The sequence below is a fragment of the Xiphophorus hellerii genome, chromosome 4, assembly GCF_003331165.1.
Source record: "Xiphophorus hellerii strain 12219 chromosome 4, Xiphophorus_hellerii-4.1, whole genome shotgun sequence".
In the NCBI taxonomy this organism is placed as follows: domain Eukaryota; kingdom Metazoa; phylum Chordata; class Actinopteri; order Cyprinodontiformes; family Poeciliidae; genus Xiphophorus; species Xiphophorus hellerii.
Genome location: NC_045675.1, coordinates 14,014,606 through 14,037,972, shown reverse-complemented (window position 1 = coordinate 14,037,972; position 23,367 = coordinate 14,014,606). Strand labels below are relative to the sequence as shown.

Here is a 23,367-nt window from a genome sequence, read left to right as displayed (position 1 = left end):
TTCTTTTGCCCAACTTTGACTCAACTACCACAAACAAAACCACAACTGCTTTTCCATCCAGAATATTAGTAAGTAAATGGACATTCTTAAAACTGTGGTCAAAGTTTACATCGATTTTTAAAAACTGACGTCATTATTTGGTGAACATTAGCTTGAACCAGCCAACATTGAGCTTAAATTAGTGACTTGTGCCATTATGGAGGGTTACAGTTGCATCTTCTGTTCTGAATATCTTAGACTGTATCTGCTTTTGGAAGATTAAGAAGAATTTAAAACATGCATTTCTGCTTTTGACCTGAATCACTTAAGGATCTTGCAAGTACCCCAGCAGATGCAAACATCCTCCAACATGTTCAGGAGTCAGCACCAAAGCATGCACGCTCGTCTTAAAAAATACACATGCACATTTCCAGAGTAGATAAAATGCATGTTCAATAATGGATGCAAACCTGATATATGTAGAGAATTGTTTAGCTGAAGAGTTTGATAGCGTGCAATGGACTGGCCTGAACAGAGCTCTCTCTCTCTTTCTCTTTTGCCATGCACACACAAACCATATGCACACCTGAACACCAACTGCAACCGAGGTTGATGTGCACCAAGGGAGGAAGCATGAATTATTTAATTAGAATATTATGCCAAAAGGTCCATTCCCAACTGATTGTGACTTTCTTGGCAAAGTATAAATCAAAGTTAGGTTTCGTAAAAGGCTAAATGACTTCCTCGATTCAGGACAGTCAAACGAAGGCATAATCTTAAATGTATTTCATTTCCCAGAAAATAGTTGCCATTATCTCTAAATGAATTCATATAGTCAGCAACTTTCTTCAAATGAGTTCTTTTCAGCATTGGCCTCTCCCTGATCTTCTGTGCCAAACATTATTGGATGCAGAGAGAAAGAGAGAGAAACAGGCATGTAAAGCAAACAAACATTAAAACAAATGCAAAAAAACAAGCCCTTAGGAGTTGGTCCCTGTCTGACTCGTTCTGCATTTTACAACTCCTCCTTCCTCCCCTTTTCATTTCTCTCTCAATAAGACGGTTTGGTGCCTCTGAGGAGAAGCCCTCATTTTAATTAGACCTGACCTGAGAATCACTTAACTGCTCCTCTCCGCTTATTCCTCCCCCTCCCTCCTCTCCAAGCCTCTCGCTCTGTTCCTCACATAGGTCCATTAACACCCTTCCCTTGGCACCCACAGGCTTCAACAGGGGGCAGACACAGGCGTTGTCTTAAAGACGTTTTGAGGACATGCCAAGAAACATTAAACTACTCTATACACCTCCTTCGGACTCTTTCAGTTAGTTTCCTCTTTCTCTTGAGTCCTCTTCTCCTCAGCATCTCCATCTGTATTTGTGTTTCATATTTGTTTCACCTTTACTCACCTTGGTACAAAACTACTCAACTATTAGAGTCATGTAGAAGTGAGAGGAACAACTTGAGATGTTTGCAGGAGTGAAAATCTGGTTGTGGGATCTGAAACACCAACATGTTCTTGATTACAGGTGCATTTTCTTTAAAATCACACTTCCACACACATTAGAATGAGCCTGTTTAAGAACCATTTATAGGTGATCACCCAGACCAAAGACACTGCACTGAAACGCTCAGCCATTGTTCTGTTTCAAAAATTCTGCTTAATGTACCAAATCCTCAAATTTAAGAGTATATTAAAACTTCAATACCTAACTCTGCACATATGGCCTTGACATTGGATCAAATGTTTACATTTCTTCACAATCATTCCAGATAATCTTCAGAGTAAGCATTACACAATTAGAAACCAGTTTAATATAAAGTTCGACTACTAGAGCAAGATTCAGATGACACATTTTGCTGCATGCATGTTTTGCACATGACTGAAGATAATGTTTGTTGTAGTTTCAAATAAACTTTCGTATAGCAAGCATTGGTACACCATTAGGGTATGGACTTGTCATCAGTATCAGTATGGTTGCCCCTACCCCATTTGTTGCTGCACACTGTTAGTCAGCTAAACACTAAGGGAGAGCCAGACATCACTTCAGATGACACATCTGAATATCATTTATATTAAGGTAGCACTTTTTTATGAGACAGTACAGTTTCCAAGCTGAGAGAAGCATGTTTATTAAACATCCAACTGTAGGCCGACTAATCAAACCAACAACCACACAAATTAACCAGCTAATATCATCTTGTTATAATTGTGTAGTTTTATTTAAGGTAGAATGCCAAAATAGGGAGAATAATCTGTGAAAGAAGAATTTAATTTATTGTCTACTATATGACTACACTGGGTGTTTATTTAACGTTATTGCTCGTGCATGTTATGTATCGAAATACAAATGACTAAGTATACTAAGTATGTTAGTTTCTCAGCTGATATTGGGTTAAAATTTAAGATTGTGATATAAGTATTTATTGTACTGTATTTAAAGTTAAGATTATCTTACATGAAAATCTCAAGGCTCAAGTCCATACCTTATTTTTGTCTTATGCAGGATTTCCTCCAGTATATTATAAGCCTGGCAGGCCACCAGGCTTTACTTGTGCCCCCACCAGGCTGAACATTACTTATTTATTGAAGCTTTTTTTTTAAATGTTTGCATTTTTTAAGACTTTATAGTTGGTGTTCAGGTATTAATTTTCCAATATTTCAATAACACATAGTTATCAAGTGATATTTAAAATTTCCTGTAAAATTGAAACATATTTTAACTCAAAAACATGACGGCCACTGGATGAATGACTGTACTAGCACCCAACCACCGGGCTTAGCAAGTTTTCTGGGGGAAACCTTGCTCATGCAGGTTTTAGAATAGAATAGAAGAATAGAAATAACCTTTAATGTTCGTCAGCGGGGAAATTTTGGTGTTCAGCAGCGAAGTGACAGGCAAGTCAAAGCAAGTGATTCTTTCAGATATAAAGATATGAAAGCAGCAAAAATAACACACTGTTAAGTATAGGCAAATTTGTTTCATAAGAAAAAAAATGCCATTCAGTAACAAAAATAGCTTTAGGGGATTCCAGAAATATGCATCTGAGCAGGGAAATTTTTTAAAATGTACAAATTGTGCAAAACAATAACAACAGACAATTTACCACAAGTGAAAATAAAACTGTGCAAATAACAGGGATGTGATAATACCAGAAGGACTAATGATAATTCTCCTTTGTGCACTTGGTGCAGCAGTCTGACAGTGGAGGAGCTCTCCGGTTCAGTAAGACTGGGAATAAAACAAGCAAATATTGGCTGGATAATTTGTCAGACTTTTGGTTTGGTCTGCAGCTGGAAATTTTGTCATTGTTGTTGGCAAAAGTCAAGAGTATGGGACTTCTTTCAGCCAGCTGAATATTGTGTGCAGGTCTCTAGCACTTTCATCAGCATCTCAATAAAAGGACATGAATGAATTGTAAAAGTTTTGAAACCATAAAAATTAAAAACTTGGTATACCTTGACACTGGGACCAGCTTATATCTACAGGGAGTTGAACAATTCCTATTTGCAGCATACAGTTTCAGTGACATGTCCTACATGTGCAACTAAAAACACCTCCAAATAGGTTCTCTATTAGAGGACTAATTTGACACAAATCCCTTTCTTACACTGTAGTTGGCCTTTTGACCTGCTTCTGGCACCCCGGTACCCCAAAGGCACATTGCCTGTCAGTTTAAAGGGTCAAGCAAAGGTAAGGAGAATGTAATTGCGTACCATCTGCATTCTTCAGAGCTTCATCCTCAAGCATCTTGCTTTGTGAAATGTATGACAAGAGCTTGGGCGGCGCAAAATGAGTGACTAGAACAACTCTCACGCACAGAGCGAGTTACACAGAATTGTTTTCACGTAAGCAATTTGGATGTGTTGTCGCATCAATGTCAATACATCAATGTGTGGGAGCAAGAAATGTTTGCATATATGAATGAGTGTGTGTTAATCCTGTCCAAACACCTAACACTCCCCTACCTGCTCAGACAGGGCCATGGGTTAATTCTGGCCTCAGGCGCCATGGCTAATAACTGCTCATCAACCGTAGCTTGAACTCTCAGTAAGTCAAGTGTTGCTGGGGCAACCTCAACACCAAGAAAGTAAAGCATTCATGAGCCAAGTGTGGGATTGGAGCAAGTCCTAATAACTTTTTAAAAAAATAGATAGGATTTATTTGATTTAAATAAAACTATGTTCTGTCTCTTCATTCCTGAAGTGCTTGACAATCGAAGGATGAGTCAAGCAGCAGTTAAGATATTAGTTACTAGCACAAATCCACACGTAGCTGGGATGGCATGCAGCTGCCTGAACCAGCTGGTGAGAAGCTGTTATTGTCAATCAGCTGTCATTCAGCACCACCACCACCCACATATTATTCCTCACAGAACAAATGTTGAGAGCTCTCTGATTTGCTGATATTAAAACAGGAAATATCTACTAAAAGTTGAACCTACATCCATCTCAGCAGGACATGAAGCACAAATGGAGGGAATGCTGTTTCTTGCGGCTTCAGGGGAAACGAGTCTTATAGCCTGAGTAAATGAGATGATGACCACTGCAGTGACTTGTCAAACAAATTCAACTGTCATCTCATATGTCAATCAGCTGTCCACAGTCAGATGACCAGCAATACGGCTGTTAACCCAACGGCAGTCCAGCCTGTGATCTAGCAGTCACATATGTCTCTGTAACCTTTTTAATGTTTATTTCCCAGTTGATGCACAAATCAATAACAACAACCAACACGGAAGAACATGATAGGGAATCACAATGATAAACCTATGTTATGGCTAATTTGATGCGTGACTACGGATACAATACTCTGTGGGAAATTCCCAGACAGGTAAGAATGTGTCATAGCCAGGGATTATGATTGACAGGTTTGATTAAGTGCAGCGTGCAGAGTCAACAATGGCAACTATTTTTGGGTTGTCGTCTCATGTTGGTGGAACTAATTTTCTTTGTCAAAGCAGAGCCAGAATATGATTCTCACTTAGTCAATAAACATATCCTTAAAGAATGAGCAAATATTTTTGTTAGTAATGGTCTCAATGCTGAGATGTATGACATCATATCCAGATATTACCATTTAAACGGTAGTCGGGATTTAGACACTCTAGGTAAAAATTACTACATCTGTACAAGCGGATGGAAACAATATGAATTGAAGTTTAAGTGCTGGTGGATATTGGAGTTTACAGGCTCCAGTATTGACTTGAGAAATCAATATCACAGAAATATAAAAAAATCCAATACACGTGAAATATATTGTACGTTATGAACAATTAGGCATGCTGCCATAAAGCTCTAATGCTAAGGCCCTCAAACAGCATTTTATTCATTTACTCTTCTTTTTGTGATCGTAGTTTTAACATATTTTCAAGACTCGTGCTTTGTAAGATTTTTGTGGCTACTGATAATCAATAACACAATCACATTTTTTAGTCTTAAACCAATATCACTTTTGTTAGCTGAAAATGTATTTTTATTTTCCATGTGTAGCCTTATTTTCCCCATAGATTTTTCATTTATTTTTGTTTTCCTACTTTTTCAATCTTATGTATATGACTTTGTGTTATCAAGGGGGCTTTATGTTTAAAGATTAATGAACCAACTGATTGATTCATTGGTAAGAATATGATCTTTACATTAGACTTACCATACTTGTTACAATATAAATATCATATTTCAATATCAATGTAATTCTACTTCCTGATAGAAAAAGGAAAACTCAAAAACTTTATTATCATTACCAATCTTAATAATCCAACTCTGAGCCTTGAATAATTTGTCTTGAGAAATGTTGAGAAAGGGAATGGAAAGGAAAGTCCAATCGTTCAGTATTGGATAAAATATTGCTTAAACATACAGTACAGACCAAAAGTTTGGACACAACTGTGTGTCCAAACTTTTGCTCCGTATTCAGTACAGACCAAAAGTTTGGACACACTTTCTCATTGAATTCAATGAGAAGGTGTGTCCAAACTTTTGGTCTGTACTGTATATACTGGTAATTGGCTTTCTAAACGCTGTCTCCATAATGTCCTTAAAGCTAACAATATTTAAATTTATCCAGCCATTTAAAATTCCACCATTCATGTATATTAAAACGTTATTATACTGATTTTATATTTTGGATTATTCATTGCACCGAGGACAGTCAATGAATTGTTCCTTAAAAATTCCGCTGTGTAATAATAGGAATTCACAAAGCATTCAGCAAAGATTTTCATGCAACATGCAGATTTCTGCCTACTCCGAGAATGTTGTTCCTTGTTTCTTTCAAGCATACCCCTCAATAACTCTGTCTCATCAAAAATACACAAAGCTACTAAAAATTGCAACATTTGGTGAAGAGAAGATCCAAGATTGCACTGATCTTGACATTTGTCTTGAAAGATTAGCTCTGGTCTAAAAATAAAGAAATAAACAAAATCATTGACTTTTACAGACCTCATAATCTGTGCAATAAAAGCACATTAGGGGATTCAATGAAATGAAGAGAGAGGGTTAATTAAGATGGAAGAAAGGATTAGAAATATCATCAAAGGTGGCACAAAATGAGAAGACAGTGACCGTGGAAATTTGGGGGTAGGGATGGCATTCCGCTCCTCCCCTTCAAATCCTGGCTGAGACAATAGGACTCACTAAAGAGCCGAGGAGCAGAGGGTGTGATAAGGTAATGATAATGTAATGAGGACCGATCATGAGCCTGAGCTAAGTGCAGAGCCTCCTAATTTGTCTCCAGAGTAGCAGTTGAGAGTCAGATTTGTATCTTTTGGAGAGAAGAATAGTGTGAATATGGATGAGAAATCAAAAATCTAAATGTATGCTGAAAAGGTGAGTAAAAAATAGGCATCCGAAGTGCACATCTTTCATAAGTAAAAAAACATATTTGAATTTTAAAAATAACTTTTCAAAAAATATGGAAAATGCTAAGCTTATAAGAAGGATGATGTTTACTGACTTTTTTGTTTCCATATGTCACTCCTCTGTGTCTGGCAATGAAACTGGATTTCCACTGGTAAATGCTTACAGTGCACAGTTTAAGGTGAAGCCACACTAACATTACATTACTTACTTCCCTCACAGCTGGTTTTTTGTTGTGCCACTTCACAGTCCAAGTGACTAAACATTTGAAAAGTAGCAACACGGAAGAATATATAAGGGCACCTGCAGACTTGATAAGAATTACATGCATCAAAATGTGAGACATACCACTTACCAGAACTTCTATCTGTATTTCAACTGTCATATTTATGGAAATAGATATTTTTCTCACTCTGTTGCCTCTTGACTTTACACTGACGAAACTGTGCCAGCAAGTGTGCATAATCAATAGTTTCACCTTCCTTCAGTCACCCAATAGCAAAGAACAGTAAACAGAGCTTGGTGGAGTTTTGCTCATGGGTGAAGCATCTCTTTACTTACCGTTTCAATACAGGAAAACAAATGCCACCATAAAAAATATTGATAAAAAACAATACATTTGCACATAAAGTGCATTAAAAAAAAAAAATCTTATCTTCTGGGAATTTTCAGGTTTTAACACATTACTGCCAGAAACTTAAGTTCATAATGGTCAACAGGACGAAAATTTATTTTATTTATTTTTTTAAATAAAAATTGGAAAATTATCTGATGAAAAGTCACCTTTACTCCAATAACCCTAAATTTCATCCAGTGGCAATGGTCGGTCGGGAGGAGCTGCAGAGCTTCACATCTTAAAGTTTGCCACAGGATGTGCAGGGGATGCTGGAATCGTTTGGGAGTTCTGGTGACATCAAATCAAAACTGAACTTTCAGGCTTTCATGCAAATGCATGTGTATCAGGAAACCAACATTTTCCTTGGAAAGCTTTGGGGATAATCATGTGTTAGAATGGTTTAGTCAAAATCCAGACCTAAATCAAATTAATATTTTGTGGCAAGACGTTTCATCTAGACTGAGCTTGACCTGTTTTGAAAAGTCAGTGGGCCAAACAACAGACCCTAACCCCAAGAGTTTCAGCTGCAATTTTAACAAAAGGTGCATCTACAAAAATATTAAGTGAAGGTGCCTGAAAAGATATGGATGGTAAGATTTCCAGATTTTTGGTGGTAAAATGACAAGATACACATATATTTCTTCCTTCCACTTGACTATTCTGCTTTACTTTTTGTTGAAATCCCAATATAATCCACTGAAGTTTGTAGCTTTAACATGCCAGGCTACGAAAATCTTCAAGAGGTATGGATACTTCGAAAATACAGTCAGGTTAAAGCTAAGTTATAAAGAACGAACAAATGTCACCTGATAGATATTATTAATAAAATAAATAAGAGAGCCAAAGATTAAAGCGGAAAACATACCTCAATAGTAAACTGTTTTCTCTTGAGCTTAAAGGCCAGATCCTTGTGGTCAGGGAGTTGCCTCGCCAGACAGTTCAGGTGAGGTACCTGGCGCACATACAGCAGGCCTATGAAGGACAGGAGAACCAGATTAAATGTGACAAAAAGTCAATAGAAATTAATAAATAATCAAAAACACACTCCTCAACAAAAATTACATTTATTTGTGTTTCATTGTTGTACACCTGTTAGAAAGTGTAAAGTAAACCAATGCCTAAATTGTTTTTACTATGTATTCCTGATAAAAACAAACAAAAAAAGTTTGCCATCATTTATCTAAATCACTGAAAATTAAGCAGCGACCATGCTGCAGATTGAGCCCTTTCCACTACATTAGATGTGAACTCAACTTTGTGAAACAGGCTAATACAAATAAATAACAAACAAAGTTTAAAGAAGTTGCTCCTGGCATATGTGTAAAATAACAAAGCTGCAATAAACAATTTTGCTCCACTTTGATTATTAAAATCTGAACTTGTTTTACACAAATACACTGAATATCCAAAATTCACTTTAAATTAACATGTAACAAAATTGGTCTTTTAGAGGAACATTGATGATGATTTTCAGTGAACATTAAGTGAAACTAAAAGAGTTTTTTTTTTTTTTTGGTTTTATTTTAATGTTGTATAAAGTGGATTGGCAATTCCATAAACAAAACGAGGACTTTTACACAAATGCACAAAGCATTGTAGAAACATGAAATTAACAGAACTTGCTCACACGTGATTGTGATGAACAAGAAAATTTACTTTTGAAATAAGTCATTCACATCTAATTGTTCCCATTGCTTTTCTCCCCTTGTTTCTTTAAAACTGAACAGTTGGTATTTTCTCCAACGATTACTGTAGTAATTTAAAGATAGGCTCATGTAATAACATGAGGAAGAGGTGTGGGATTTTTTATACTTTGAACTCCCCTTTTTATTGCATTCCAGGACAGTGACATTTCCATAAAACTGTACAGCACTGTAGAAGTGGGGTGGTACAAACAAGCGTGACACAGAAAAGCAAAAGATCGAGGGAGTAATGGAGAAAGGAAGGCAGACAGAGAAAGTGGGGGATGGTGGGTTCTCTCCTCTGTGCACTTGGGTGATTTCCCTCTGCCTGATTTGCAGTGACAGGCTTCCCAGCATGCTTTGAGCAGCCCTGAACTGCTGCCGCAAATACGCATACACACACATGCACGCAACAGCTACACGCACTCTCCTAGTCGCACCAGATGCGTTGGCACTCATCAACGCACATCAAAACAATCATACACATAAATGTGTTTCAGAAGCCCGCACCTGAATTAGTTAAGTAGGAAAAGTATGGGATTTTAAAGGGATTTCAAACAATATCAACTCCAATGGACACTTTCGCAATTCAAAGGCAGTTAAGAAAGTGATGCAGTGCAAAAGTCACATAAGTTCTAGATTTCTAGAACTTGTTTACCGCCGCACAATGCATTTAAAAATTGCTGTGAAGGATCTAGGAAATGTTCTGAAGGAGGATGCAAAATCTAAAACTGAATGTTTTTATGTGTCACAATCTAAAGGGTTGAGGGATGGTGGCCAAGTGCAAGGAAAAGCAAAAGAGTGAGTGGGAGAGTTTGGGAGGAACTGCTAAAAATACCGGCCTCACTTATACTGACCTTTATGTGTGGAGAGTGATAGAAAAGAGAAAAGCGAGGAGGAGAAGGAGAGAAATGATAAAACTGTGCTGAAAAAAAAAGTGATGGTGAGGACCGGGAGAGCAGAAACAAACTCTGCTCTGCACTCCCCTCCCCTGCCTTGGTTTCTTTCTCTCCACACGTCTCCTTACCGGTGTCCTGTCTCTCCACTGAAAGCTTTGCCCTCCATTTATTAGCAGAGCATGCTGGCCACGGAGACATTGAGCGAGGGATGGAGAGATGCAGGCAGAGAGGAAGAGAGAGTGATGGTGAGAATATCGATTCCCCAGTGTTGGTCTGTGCTGCTCCAGAGCCTCAGGGGTATGGGACCAGGGATGGAGAATGGGCGAGGCGAGAGGGAGAGAGCCTCTGCTGGAGGTGGAGGGGGGAAAGAGGGAGGCGGTGAGGCAGGAATGGAGGGAGGTGAGGGTGCGAGAGAGAGAGAGGGGGTACGGCGTGGCAGCTGAATCCCCCCCGGCCTGTCTACTGAGGAGCACGTCTGATTGAGCAGCAGCACGCTAACGCACACTGACAGCCTGGCCTGCAAGGGGGCTGCCCTGCCTCCATCCACAGCCTAACTCTGGCTTTAATGCACTGCCTCTGTACATGTGTGTGTATCCGATAGAAAAGAGACTGAAAGATAAGCGAGTGTGTGTGTGTGTTTGTACCGTGGTAGTCTTTGTAGAGAGGGTTGGTCTCTCTCTCAGAGCCTTTGAATGATTCCAGGGCGATGGCATTGTCACACAGCCGGGTTATGTTGCCCATTAGAGCTCTGTCCTGTAGGATGGAGAGGGATCCAGAGTGAAGAACAACCCAAGTAGGTAATTAAAAGCCTCCTGACGGGATGTCACCGAGTTGCAATTAAATTAGGTCGTCATTTTCTGCCTGTGACCAGGTCCTCTCTGACCATGACTTATCTCAGTGCAATGAGCTGGAGAGGGTAAAAGTGTTGATTGGAGTCACACAGTTGATCTGAGGGCAGGCACCTTATATCAGTCATCTATCCACATGTACAAAATGGGTTGTAATTCAAACAAGCAACAATTTGTCACTCTTTCAATTCATAAAATATGCTTGAGAAACAAGGTAATGGCTGCTGCATAAACCAAAACCTGTGAAAAGCAGGACAGGATAGAAAGAAAATAGTTAGGCAGGTTTGATGAGGAGAGCTCCCCCTACTGGTTAGGTTAGTGACAGATAAGAGGTGAAGACAGAAGATGGTAAAGGGAATGCGGGGAAAAAAATATCCAGAAGGTTAGATGGAGAAAGGGAAGGGAGGAGAGAAAGAGAGGGACATTGGGACACAGGGAGAGGGGGAGTCCTGCATTATTAATCCCTTTCCCTCCTGAATCATTCACATCCTTCTCTCTGTGTTGGCTGCCACCGCCTAATGCAGTTTTCATGCCTTCATGTCTTTTTCCCCGCTCTTTCTTCCTCCTTTTCGTTTTTGTCCTACTTTTAAAGTATGCATATCCTACCAGTCGGTGCCACGGCTGCACAAATAAAAGTACCTTAGTTGGCTTTATGTGCAGTAGTGGTTGGGATCTTAACAGTCTGGGTGAAACCAATTGTTCTAAAATTTAAAAGATACAGAGCAACCAACAATGGCAGATAAAATACTGTCTATTCTTTCCCTGGAAACCCAATATAAGTAATTAAAAGGGAGCAACTTAACCTGATTTTAAATATTTTAAAGTCAGAGTAATGAAAGTGTTCACTGGGAGCAGCTCAGTACAGTCGCAACAGGGCAGAATGAGGTCACTAAGAAGGGAGGGAAGTCAACAGCTCTTGGTTTTTATAAAGGCGGTCAAGTCATCTCAATTGCAGATCAATTTTTAAACCTTATTCAAATACAACAAATAGTTCCAACAATGATTTATATGGCTCTTCATCACTATTTATAATTGCTGAATAAACTTATATACAAGTTATGCTATAAAAAAAAAATGTATTTCACATGATGTATAACTACCATCAAGTAACATAATTAGAAAAAGTAAAAAATGAAAAAAAAAGTTGTGGAAAGTGCAGGAAAGAGAAAGATGTGAATGAATATCTATTTCTAGGGAATCGCCCATAAATATTTGTCTAGAGCCAAGAGTCTAATAAAACTCTGTGGAACATTTTTATAAGCTAAAATAAACATGTCAGTGTAAAACCAAGTCAAAATGTATGCATATTTTGACACACCACCAAGTTTTAGCTATTGCTGGTTTTATTTTGTATTGTTTTTTTTTTCAATAAGATTAAAAAAATTATTAAGATGAATATTGACTTTTTTTTAAAACCCCAAAGCAATTACGTTCCTAACCATCTTGCCTTTATTTCAATAGCAGAGATGTCAAACTATTAAGATGTCTTGCACCCGGTGACAGAATATATAATATCAAAAGATTCAACATTGTCAAATGGAGAAATGTGTTTATCAAGCAAACAGGGAAAGCGATTAGGACACAGAAAAAATGGGAACAGAGAAATATAGAGCGACGCCGAGAAAAGTTGTCTTCCCAACACAGAAAATGTTTATTGGGAAGTCCTGCAGTATAGATCTGATAATTAAATAGACCTCTGGAAAGATCTGAAGACAGCTGTGGATTGACATTCCTTGTTTAATCCTATTCAACTATTTCTTGTTGTGCACAACATAAACTTTAAGGATTGTAATTATTGAATTTAAAAAAGCATATCTGTGTGTCTTAAACACAAATATTCTGTCCTCTGTAATTATTTGTAAGTATGGATTCTTAAATAATTTGGACTTAAGAGGATTTTAAACAAAAAACAAATATATATATATATATATATATATATATACAGTGGGGAGAACAAGTATTTGATACACTGTTGATTTTTCAGGTTTTCCCACTTGCAAAGCATGTAGAAGACTGTAATTTTTATCATAGCTACTCTTCAACTGTGAGTGATGGTATCTAAAACAAAAATCCAGAAAAATACAATGTATGATTTTTAAATAATTAATTTCCATTTTATTGTGTGAAATAAGTATTTGATCATCTATCAACCAGTAAGAATGTTGGCTCTCACAGACATGTTAGTTCTTCTTTAAGAAGCCCTCCTGTTCTCCACTCATTACCTGTATTAATTGCACCTGTTTGAACTTGTTACCTGTATAAAAGACACCTGTCCACACACTCAATCAATCAGACTCCAGCATCTCCACAATGCCCAAGACCAGAGAGCTGTGTAAGGACATCAGGGATAAAATTGTAGACCTGCACAAGGCTGGGATGGGCTACAGGACAATAGGCAAGCAGCTTGGTGAGAAGGCAACAACAGTTGGTGCAATTATTAGAAAATGGAAGAAATACAAAATAACGGAAAATCTCCCTCGGTCTGGGGCGCCATGCAAGATCTCACCTCGTGGAGCATCATTGATCTTGAGGAAGGTGAGGAATGAGCCCAGAACTACACGGCAGGACCTGGTCAATGACCTGAATAGAGCTGGGACCACAGTCTCAAAGAAAACAATCAGTAACACTCTACGCCGTCAAGGATTAAAATCCTGCAGTGCACGCAAGGTGCCCTTCCTCAAGCCAGCGCATGTCAAAGCCCGTCTGATGTTTGCAAATGACCATCTGAATGATCCAGAGGAGGAATGGGAGAAGGTCATGTGGTCTGATGAGACAAAAATAGAACTTTTTGGTTTAAACTCCACTCGTCATGTTTGGAGGAAGAAGAATGATGAGTACAACCCCAAGAACACCATCCCAACCGTGAAGCATGGCGGTGGAAGCATCATTCTTTGGGGATGCTTTTCTGCAAAGGGGACAGGACGACTGCACCATATTGTGGGAAGGATGGATGGGGCCATGTATCGTGAGATTTTGGCCAACAACCTCCTTCCCTCAGTAAGAGCACTGAAGATGGGTCGTGGCTGGGTCTTCCAGCATGATAACGACCCAAAACACACAGCCAGGGCAACTAAAGAGTGGCTCCGTAGGAAACATCTTAAGGTCCTGGAGTGGCCTAGCCAGTCTCCAGACCTGAATCCAATAGAAAATCTTTGGAGGGAGCTTAAAGTCCGTGTGGCCCAGCGACAGCCCCGAAACCTGAAGGCTCTGGAGGAGATCTGTATGGAGGAGTGGGCCAAAATCCCTGCTGCAGTGTGTGCAAACCTGGTCAAGAACTACAGGAAACGTCTGATCTCTGTAATTGCAAACAAAGGTTTCTGTACCAAATATTAAGTTTCGTTTTTCTGGTGTATCAAATACTTATTTCACACAATAAAATGGAAATTAATTATTTAAAAATCATACATTGTATTTTTCTGGATTTTTGTTTTAGATTCCATCACTCACAGTTGAAGAGTAGCTATGATAAAAATTACAGTCTTCTACATGCTTTGCAAGTGGGAAAACCTGAAAAATCAACAGTGTATCAAATACTTGTTCTCCCCACTGTATATATATATATATATATATATATATATATATATTTTTTTTTAAGCACTAAAATTCTTTCAATTTGCAATGTACACAGGCATTTTTGGGGACCTATATTTTGTATGTGTGAGGACTGGGTGTGGTTTCAGGATATTGTATGATGGAGGGGAGTCTAATTAATGTTTCAGATGGACTGTCGCACGCGGCTGCTGTGGGGAGGCTTTCAGTGAGTTCCTCAGCTTCCTAAGCTGCTCAATAATAGATTAAATATTGTAGACTAGTAGCAGTAGGCTAACTGTCTGAGACCACAATGTTTCAGTCAGTAAAACCATTGATGTTAGTCTAGACAGTCTTTGAAAGGCCGTGCTCTCTCATCTAAACTATCCATCTACGCAACGGCAGAAATAATGTCTATTAACTGTTTCAATGAGAACAGTCTTCGCACTTTGGTGACACTTATTTTATTAAGACAACAGCGCAAAGTGAGATTTGAAATGGTAAGTTAATCACATGGTCATAACATAACAGCCGCTAATTACCTCCATGTTGGCTTCGTCACCAAACACCTGATTCAGTCCAAAATTTCCCCCTCTCTCCTCTTTTCCAACTCATTCACTTCTCTCCCCAGGGTGGAGAAGGGGGAGGGCACAGATTAAGGGTTGCGAAGCCTGGCCAGTGTGGGACAGGAGGACCGCTCCCACCACAGCTGACATCTGCTAGTTAGCCACTCTACCTTTTTTTGACTAGGCCAAGCCGCCTTGCACAGTGCGTACAGGCCTGAAGCCAGAGCGTGTTGTGACAACACAGCTGTTCTCTGAGCTAGGCACTGACCTATATCTTTGAATAAGGAGATCACAAACAACACAGAGTCAGTGCTCTTCAGGATGAGTCTCTTCAAGAGAGATTCAAGAGTGGTCAGGCTAGTTTGGTATATAGACGGCTTTGGAGGCAAGTGTCCGTCTATGGTTAATAGTCTAGGGAAGGGTGGTGGTTTGCCATATGCCTCAGCAGATGACTCCACCTTCACACTGAGAGGCCAGACTGGACACAGACTCATAGCCCACCATGCAGCCCCCACCCCACCAATATACAACTTTAACGACCATTGCATATAAGGCCATGAAGAGGTTTAAACTCTTTGTGCAACTTTAAGTTGAATTTGTTTGTACGATTGGATTGAACAGAGAATACATTTATCTACAAATATTTGATGTTATTGACTTTAAAGTAAGTTGAATTTTATAATGCTAAATCGAAAAGTTTGAAGACTGAATGAATTCTGAACCACAGTCAGTTGACAACAGACTGATATAAATAGAGAGAGGACCCTAGTGAACCTGGACAGTAGAAATGATCATATGAACACTGCAGTGGGTGATCCCATCCTTTTATTGTCTGGTGCACAATGCACAATACTAGCCTAATAAGAATTAAACCAGAAGTTTTAACAATATTTTAAAGAAATGCAAGAACACCATGTTTTCAAACAATTCATAAATTCAAACAGTAGTTTAAGTAATCATTGAAAAATCTCAGTTTTTGGGTTTGTCTCAATTAAAGATTGCCAAAAATTGGCCCAAAACTATCTTCTTGATTTCGTAAACAAAGTACAGGTTTAAAAATCCCTGTATCCCTGTTAAAATAATCTTTTTTCAACTTAGAATTATTAAGTTAATGATTGGCCAAGCTAGACTTTTAAGATTTTGAACTACAGGAATCTGAAATACAACTTTGAAACTGAAACCAACTTTGTTAACATATATATATAAATAAAAAAACTTCATCAGTGAGAGATGGTATGCAGTCATTTTTCTTACTCCATCCCTATTAACAATCTAAGACAGCGATCAGAAACTCAAGTCTTTGAGGGTCACTGTCATATATATCCCTGTTTAAAGTACCTGAATCAAATAATCAAGTCATTAGCAGGACTCTGTAGAAACTTGACTGCAGGCTGAGAGAGCAATCCAGCCATTTGATTCAGGTGTGATGGACCTCTCATACATCAAAAAGTTGCAGGACACAGGAATTTGAGGCTCCTTTACTAAGAGAATAAACAGGTTTGGAGCAAAGCAGGCAAATAACTTTGGTTTTTCATTGCTTTTGCCACGCCTGATAGAATAATCCTATCCCCTCCATATATGAGCAGTACGGAGGGTAGCCATATTGCTCATATAAAAAAACCTTCACTGCGCCTGAGTCAATCATAACCAATAAAAAAGATGCACATTGGTTAAACTTCAATATTAACCCTAACATGTTAATCTGCATTCAGTGTTCTGGCTGAAATCCCAAATGGTTTAAGACACCAACACTGAGTGAAAGTTCAGAAGCATGTAACACAAACAAGACAGTATGTGTCAAACACCATATTACCTGGATGAGATGTGAAGGCAAGGTTACTACAGCAACCGAAAGCGATGACCTCAACAACGCACGGAGTCCATACAGAAAGGTAGTCAGGGCGTGGCTGTGTCTAGGTTTGTCATGGCAACACAGGTCGTCCCCCCACAGAGCTGAACCCAAAGAGTGAAGCCCCACACGCAGGATGTTACGTGTCTTTGACTGTGAGAAATGCAAAGAGGGTGAGGAGTGCAGTTATGTAAACATTAAAAAAAACATGAAAACGTATCAAATGTTGCAGAAGAAAATGTAAACTACAGAAAGTCAGTGGAGGGCACGAATCTCAGTTTAATCTGAAAACTTGGGTGCTGCTGTTGTGGGCCATGCTTCTAAATGTTGGGTGAGAGCAACTGGACAGACTGCTCAGCGGCACAGACGATTGGAACACGGAGCCCAAACGTGACTGGACACAACCACCCAATCACAGAAGCCATCTGACACATGCACAATGGACCTGTCAGACAGGCTTCCAATATGGCCGCCACCCAGGAAACCCCAGCACATTCTTGGCACAGCGGTGATGCTCTGCAGCCAAGGGGGGCCTGGGTAAGGGTGGAGTGCCTTGCCTTAAACCCCCACACCTCCCACCCTCCCGACTCCATCCCATCCCAGCCCACCCCAAGGGATCAACTGAAACCAACTTTGTTCAAAAAAAAGTGGGCCAAACTCTGATAGGATATACGGTATATCACTGCACCACAGAAAATGGAGAAACCTGTCCAAACTGTGAGGGAGTTTTACTCTTACATACAACTGCCTTTCATTTGGCCTTTCTTATAGGATGGTTCAGGATTATTGGGGTGAGAGCCAACATAAATAAACAAAGGCCTGCTTTAAAATCTTCTCACTCTTTATTCAATCTTTTTCATAATTTAAACGTCCTCCAACTCTTCTAAGATCTCCTCAGCCCAATTTCTCATAACTTTCTCACCCAACTGCATGACCTAAACTTTTTTACAGATCAGGATCAGCATTGAACAGATCTAAGAAAAATAAACGCCATTGTCTAACATGGTTTTTCAAAGCTGCCTCATAGTTTCCAATAAGACTCTTTTCTCTCCACAGCATACTCTCAGTCTGTATCTCAGCCTGCTGTAGTATTAGCATTCTGCACGTGTGGCGTAGTCACAATAAGACATGCCCTTCCTTTGTTTAGTGATGTTTTCCTACACAGGTTTTGAGAGCAACAGAATCAGAAATCTGTTTCTGTGTCTGACGCCCCACAGGAGGTCACTGCGGTAATACGACCGTTGCTGTGGCAACATCAGGATGCAACAACAAACTTAACTCCTATAGCTTAGCCTATAGAAAAATCAGGGAACATTGCCAGTAGGGTCCAGCCAAAGACCAGAGGCCAGCCATATAGACTACAACTAGTCTGGGATCAAAACCCAACCAGAAAGGAGTCTAATGAGACTCAGAAAGACTCCAGTCTCATTCTTCTGAAAAATCTTTCCAATTATTAGTCACTTCAGCAGAGTTCACTTTAAATCTTGAAATACTTGACAATGTCTGAGAAAACAAGAAGAAGCAAATCATCCAATCCACACTGTTGTCCATACTGGGCATATTTTGTGCCAGCGCCCATGTCGCTCTGTGCCGGTTTGCATTCCTGGACTGTGCCAACAGTGTGTCAGGTGGTCCTGCTGCTTTAATGATGTCAGCAGTTAATCTGGTGTTTGAATGACAGCTCTGGGGGGAGAAAATCCCATGTGTGAGTGACAGGAGGAGAGGTGGCTCCAGGTGACGGGCACAGGGTTCACAGAAAGTAGGTGAACAAGGCATAGATACTGTTTATGTAGAGCACCACTAAAAAAACATGTATTTTACAGTCTTCTATGTGTCAAATCATTATGCAAAAACTGTATTTTGTATTTGCATTGTGATGGCTAGTCTCAAAATCTAGACATATGCCAGTTTTGAGATTTGAAAACAGTCATGTAAACTCTGTTTTTGTAAATATATGGAAAGATGATCAAATTTAGCTTAAGAAACTGATAACCTTCCATTTCATTTTATATTTTCTTTGACATATGACTGGCATTTCAGTGTTTTTGAAAAACTAAGATTGATAAAAGAATAAAAGTTTTTATGCAATCTTGATCATCAACATTGATGCATCTGCAATGGCAAATTATTTAATGTGCTGGACAGAACAACCTCTTATTATCAGTTTAAATATTAGCAACTTGCTAGTAGGCCCATTACTGCTCTATTCTCCTACAGTTATGAATCAATGCAAGGTCAGAGATGACTCTAAGGGGAAGAACAAGACCAAAATTAGTAAGGCACAGGATAATGAAGAGATAAGTGACAAGACTCCCAATTCCTCACTATATATGTATCATACATTTTAATAAAAATCTAGTGCCTCTTTTTTATTTATTGAGCTTTTTAAGTATCAGAATAAAATGGGAAATATTAATGCTAGACAACCTAACTGAGGACAATAATGTGTAAAAGAAAAGAAAATTCTGCATGTTTTTTAGTAGCAATAGTAAGTTTAAATCCAAAGTGAAATAGAATGTACCCTTAACCCCTATTTGAACTCAAGATAGTGCATTAAAGCACTGTTGACTGATGTGTTTATAGACTGGAAATTGCAGATGTTCTTTGCATTGATGTATTTGATGATAAAAAGTATTTTGCATGATTTGATTCATCAATAACCAGAAAATCACCTGATTCCAAACTCCGCCTCACTAATTTTTGCTGTTAAGCAACAGATGTATGTCTATGTGAATAAGAAATAAGATTATTGTGCTCCTAGCTCTAGAGTGACTTATAATGCTTTCTAACAAGATGTTAAATTGGTTTGTGGTGAATAACATTTTTGAGAAAAAAAATGTGTTATAATTTGAAGGAGAATGAAAGAAAAACTAGAACAGTTGTTTGGTTCTTACCATGGGGGTCGCCAAATCAAAGCCTTCTCTGTGTATGACCTCTTGCAGTGACTTCAGTAAGGCAGAGTAGGACTCAACCCTGGCATTGGAGAAAGAATGAGACACATTTGACACAGTACAGCAGAGAACTTGCATCAGAACACAAAAGGGGATACCTAAAATGTGCAATCCATCGCCAATAGTATCTTGATAAATCTGGGCCAGGCTGATCACTGCAGTAGCCTAATCCTCAATGACTGCAGTCTGCTACTCCTGACTGTGCTTTTCTGGAGCCACCGAAGCAGACAGATGATCCATATCAAGAGATCCAATTAATTTATTTGGTTGATTAAATTACAACATGACTGGTTCACTGTCAGCTCCCCGAGGATCTGATTGTGCCGAGACAGACAGACAGATGAGGTGCACATATGCACAAACGTGCGCACAACGGAGAAGAGATGAGGGATTAATGGGCTGATGGCTAAAACTAACAGAGAACAGCATTTTGGTGTTTAATCAAGGGTAAGATGTGCACTGCTGACAGGGGCCATGCAGTACCATCGAGCAACATTTAGCAACAGTCAAGGGATGGATCACTGCTGAGCCTTTTATGAGTTTATGGGCTCACCAATAATAATGTTAACCCCATCTTTTAACACAGGACCCTCCACTTAGAAACACCTCACTATTGTAATGACCACTCTGTGGCAGCTCACAGTGGGCTGCTACGTCAGCTGTCAGTTCAACCTGAGAGCCACAAAAGCTGATACACATAGGTTGGTCACACGCCAAACCCCCACATAAAGAAGAGAAGCACACACTTGTGTTGATTACACTTGGCCAAGTATATCAATGAACTCTATTTCAGTTATTCATCTCAACAATGGTGCCTCCTGACCCTGCTGTGGCTAATGATAGAGCTGCACTGGTGAAAGAGGGACACCTACCCTCCATGGCCTCTCTGCCCATGCCTCAGCTCTGAGGTGGTGGGGGGCTGGGACGGTCTGACGTTCAGTTGCATTCAGGAGGTTGCCACTGGTTGGCAGCCATTGTGGAGACCAGCATTGTGCTTTAGCTACCCCTACTGAGCACGGCTCATTCAGGTACCCAAAGAGGTCTAGGTGCGTAGCTACAGGGGCTAGCACGTCAGCTAATTAGGATCATGCAACAGGAAGCGTCTTTATCTCAGCGTTCCTCTTTCAGCAAGGGAAGAAAGAGTGAGGGAAGGGGGATGCTTGGTCTTAAACAACAGGATCTGTATCACCTAGAGAGCAATTTGTGCCAATTATGCCTTCAAGTGAAACGGAGCAATTTAACAGCTAGGGTATCAACATGGGGCAGCGGACACGTGCAAGGGGGTGTAGCTTGCTTTCGAGTTTGTGTGTTACATGAGCGTGCAAGATATGCACCGGGTGTGTGTGCCTCTATTCTTGTCAGTACTTGGGCGGGCCTTGGGGCACAATGGTGCTGTGCAGGTGTAGCTTCCAGCTGTCAAAATGCCTGTAAGATCTATAACCCATTCACACTCTACAACAGCACCACTATGTCACCTTCACTCAAAACTGCACAAACCAGGGAGAATTTTCCTCCTACATTCTTCACATTAATCATCATTACGTTGTGAAATGATATCTAACCATACTCTTTCTACCTCGAGCACCATACTCGTGAAAAATGTACATTTTAACCTGAATACCTGCAACATTTAATGTGTTTGTACGGGCAGCATGTTTACCGTCTCTGTTTGCTGATAGAAAGAATGAGGGATTCTCTACAGCCTCCTCCAGCATCCACTGCACTCCAGATTGCTGTATTTACCCAGTTCAAACGAGTGTGTCTTCGTGTGCCCGTGTGTGTTCAGCAGCACTCTCTGGGTAAAGAGCCTGTGCGACCTCTGAACCCTAAGTACACTCAACGCAGGAGAAATCAAACAGACGCTGAGCAAACAAGACCCTTATTTGAATAGACATATGCAACCTTTTTCCAAGAGGCTGAATGACCCGGCCAGTGGCAAACAACGCAAAACAGGAGGCGAAGCAGGCTGATATTTAGCTGATTTGTATGAGTTGCAAAAATAGTGATTATAGCGTTGTTCTTGATTGTAATTATTATTTATTCATAAATGGAGCATTTTTGAATAAGTGTTTTATTTGAACTCAATAAAAAACTGTAATTAATTAACTGTTTAAAGAAAATGAATAGAAGAAAAAAAGAATTAATGATGCGTGATCATGCAAATTATTATGAGATTAATTCCTACTTTGAATCAACTAAGTGAATGTTGTTATGATTGAACAAAGTCAGTTATGTTGCTTTGTTTTCTGAAGTCAAAGAAAAAAACATTTTATTGGAGCTGAAACAATTGTTTGATTAGTTTGATGATTTCCAAAATAATGATTAGTGGCATAAATGTAACTGATGCATTTAATTTCAGGCAAAACAAATATCAACTTATTCAAGCATCTATAATTTTAGCATCTATTCAATACCCATGTCTCAGACACAATTCAAATGGATTTTAGCTTTTGTTCAATTTTGAAACATTTCCCCATCATAACGTGAACAAGGAACTTGAACTAATTCAACTAGAATAAAACAATCTCATCTAATGAAGCCTAGTCTTCTCAGCCTGGTCATGTTGTTTACTAGGATTATTTATACAAGATGTGCTCCTTAAGTTCTGCAGCTGTCTCGCTGCATTATTGGTTCACCTGTTCCTCCACGAACATTGCCATGTTTACTCACATGCGTTCTGCGGAGGAAGTCGTATTTGTACGGCCCTGTTATGTGGATGATGTCGTGTTTATGCGCCTGTGTTCGTTGGGTCGTGTCTCATTGGTTTTGCCTGCATTTTGAGGACGATGTCTTGCTGTTCTACCTGTGTGCTGCTGATGACGGGGTGATGTGATCCGGAAGGTAGAAGCGGTGGCACTTGGCTGCTTGGCGAATCTCTACCTCCATCGTCTTTGAGACATCATAGTAGTGTCCGAATCGAGAGGAAGATGCCAAAGCACTCTGTAATGCACAAGGATAAGAATTGTAATTTTTTATAACATTACTGCTTGCTCAAATTCTTTTAAACAGCATGTATGACTTTAATATTGAAAACTAACAATACATAACCTTATTTGTTTTTCCAAAAATGCAATACTATGGCAATGCAATTGCATTGTTTATGGGTCATTCCTCAACTTTTCTACAGCGAAGAAGTTAAATAAGCACTATGACCAGCCTCTTAATCATTTCTTCACATAAATGTCCACTTCTGGCTGTGAAAGCGAACATGTCAGGGAAGTAGGGGAAGGCGGATGTTTTCCTGCAGCTGAAAGAGAGAGTTTTAGCTCTTCTTTCTCAGTAAAACCATGGACTCCATTGTGAGAGGGGCCCTTAATCTACTCCTAATCTGGATTAGGGCCCCCGGTGTGTCCCTCTCCCGTCAGAACGAGGGGGTCAGAAGGGCCAGTGGGGGGGGTCAGGGGCTCATCTTCTCTTTGTGAACCAGGCAACCCGCTTAGCGTTCCATCCCCGCCCTGACGGCCTCACCTTTGATCTGATGTCTTCATCAAGAGAACGACACAGTGGGCCGTGCCAGGAGAGGTGTGTGTAAGGGGAAAGTAAGCGTTGACTCTAGGGGTGAATTTGGGATGCAAATCCTCTGGCGGGGCTT

General features: G+C 39.6%; 1 protein-coding gene across 1 annotated transcript in view; it reads right to left on the bottom strand.

Annotated features, from left to right (window-relative positions):
• Positions 1-23,367, bottom strand: part of elp4 (elongator acetyltransferase complex subunit 4) — a 58,750-nt gene that overhangs the window by 27,233 nt on the left and 8,150 nt on the right. The window contains exons 5-9 of the mRNA XM_032560197.1: positions 22,579-22,715; positions 19,719-19,797; positions 16,789-16,977; positions 10,678-10,786; positions 8,318-8,424 (exon numbers count right to left, since the gene is read on the bottom strand). Coding sequence (XP_032416088.1) covers positions 8,318-8,424; positions 10,678-10,786; positions 16,789-16,977; positions 19,719-19,797; positions 22,579-22,715 — 621 coding nt within the window. The remainder of the gene's footprint in view (positions 1-8,317; positions 8,425-10,677; positions 10,787-16,788; positions 16,978-19,718; positions 19,798-22,578; positions 22,716-23,367) is intronic.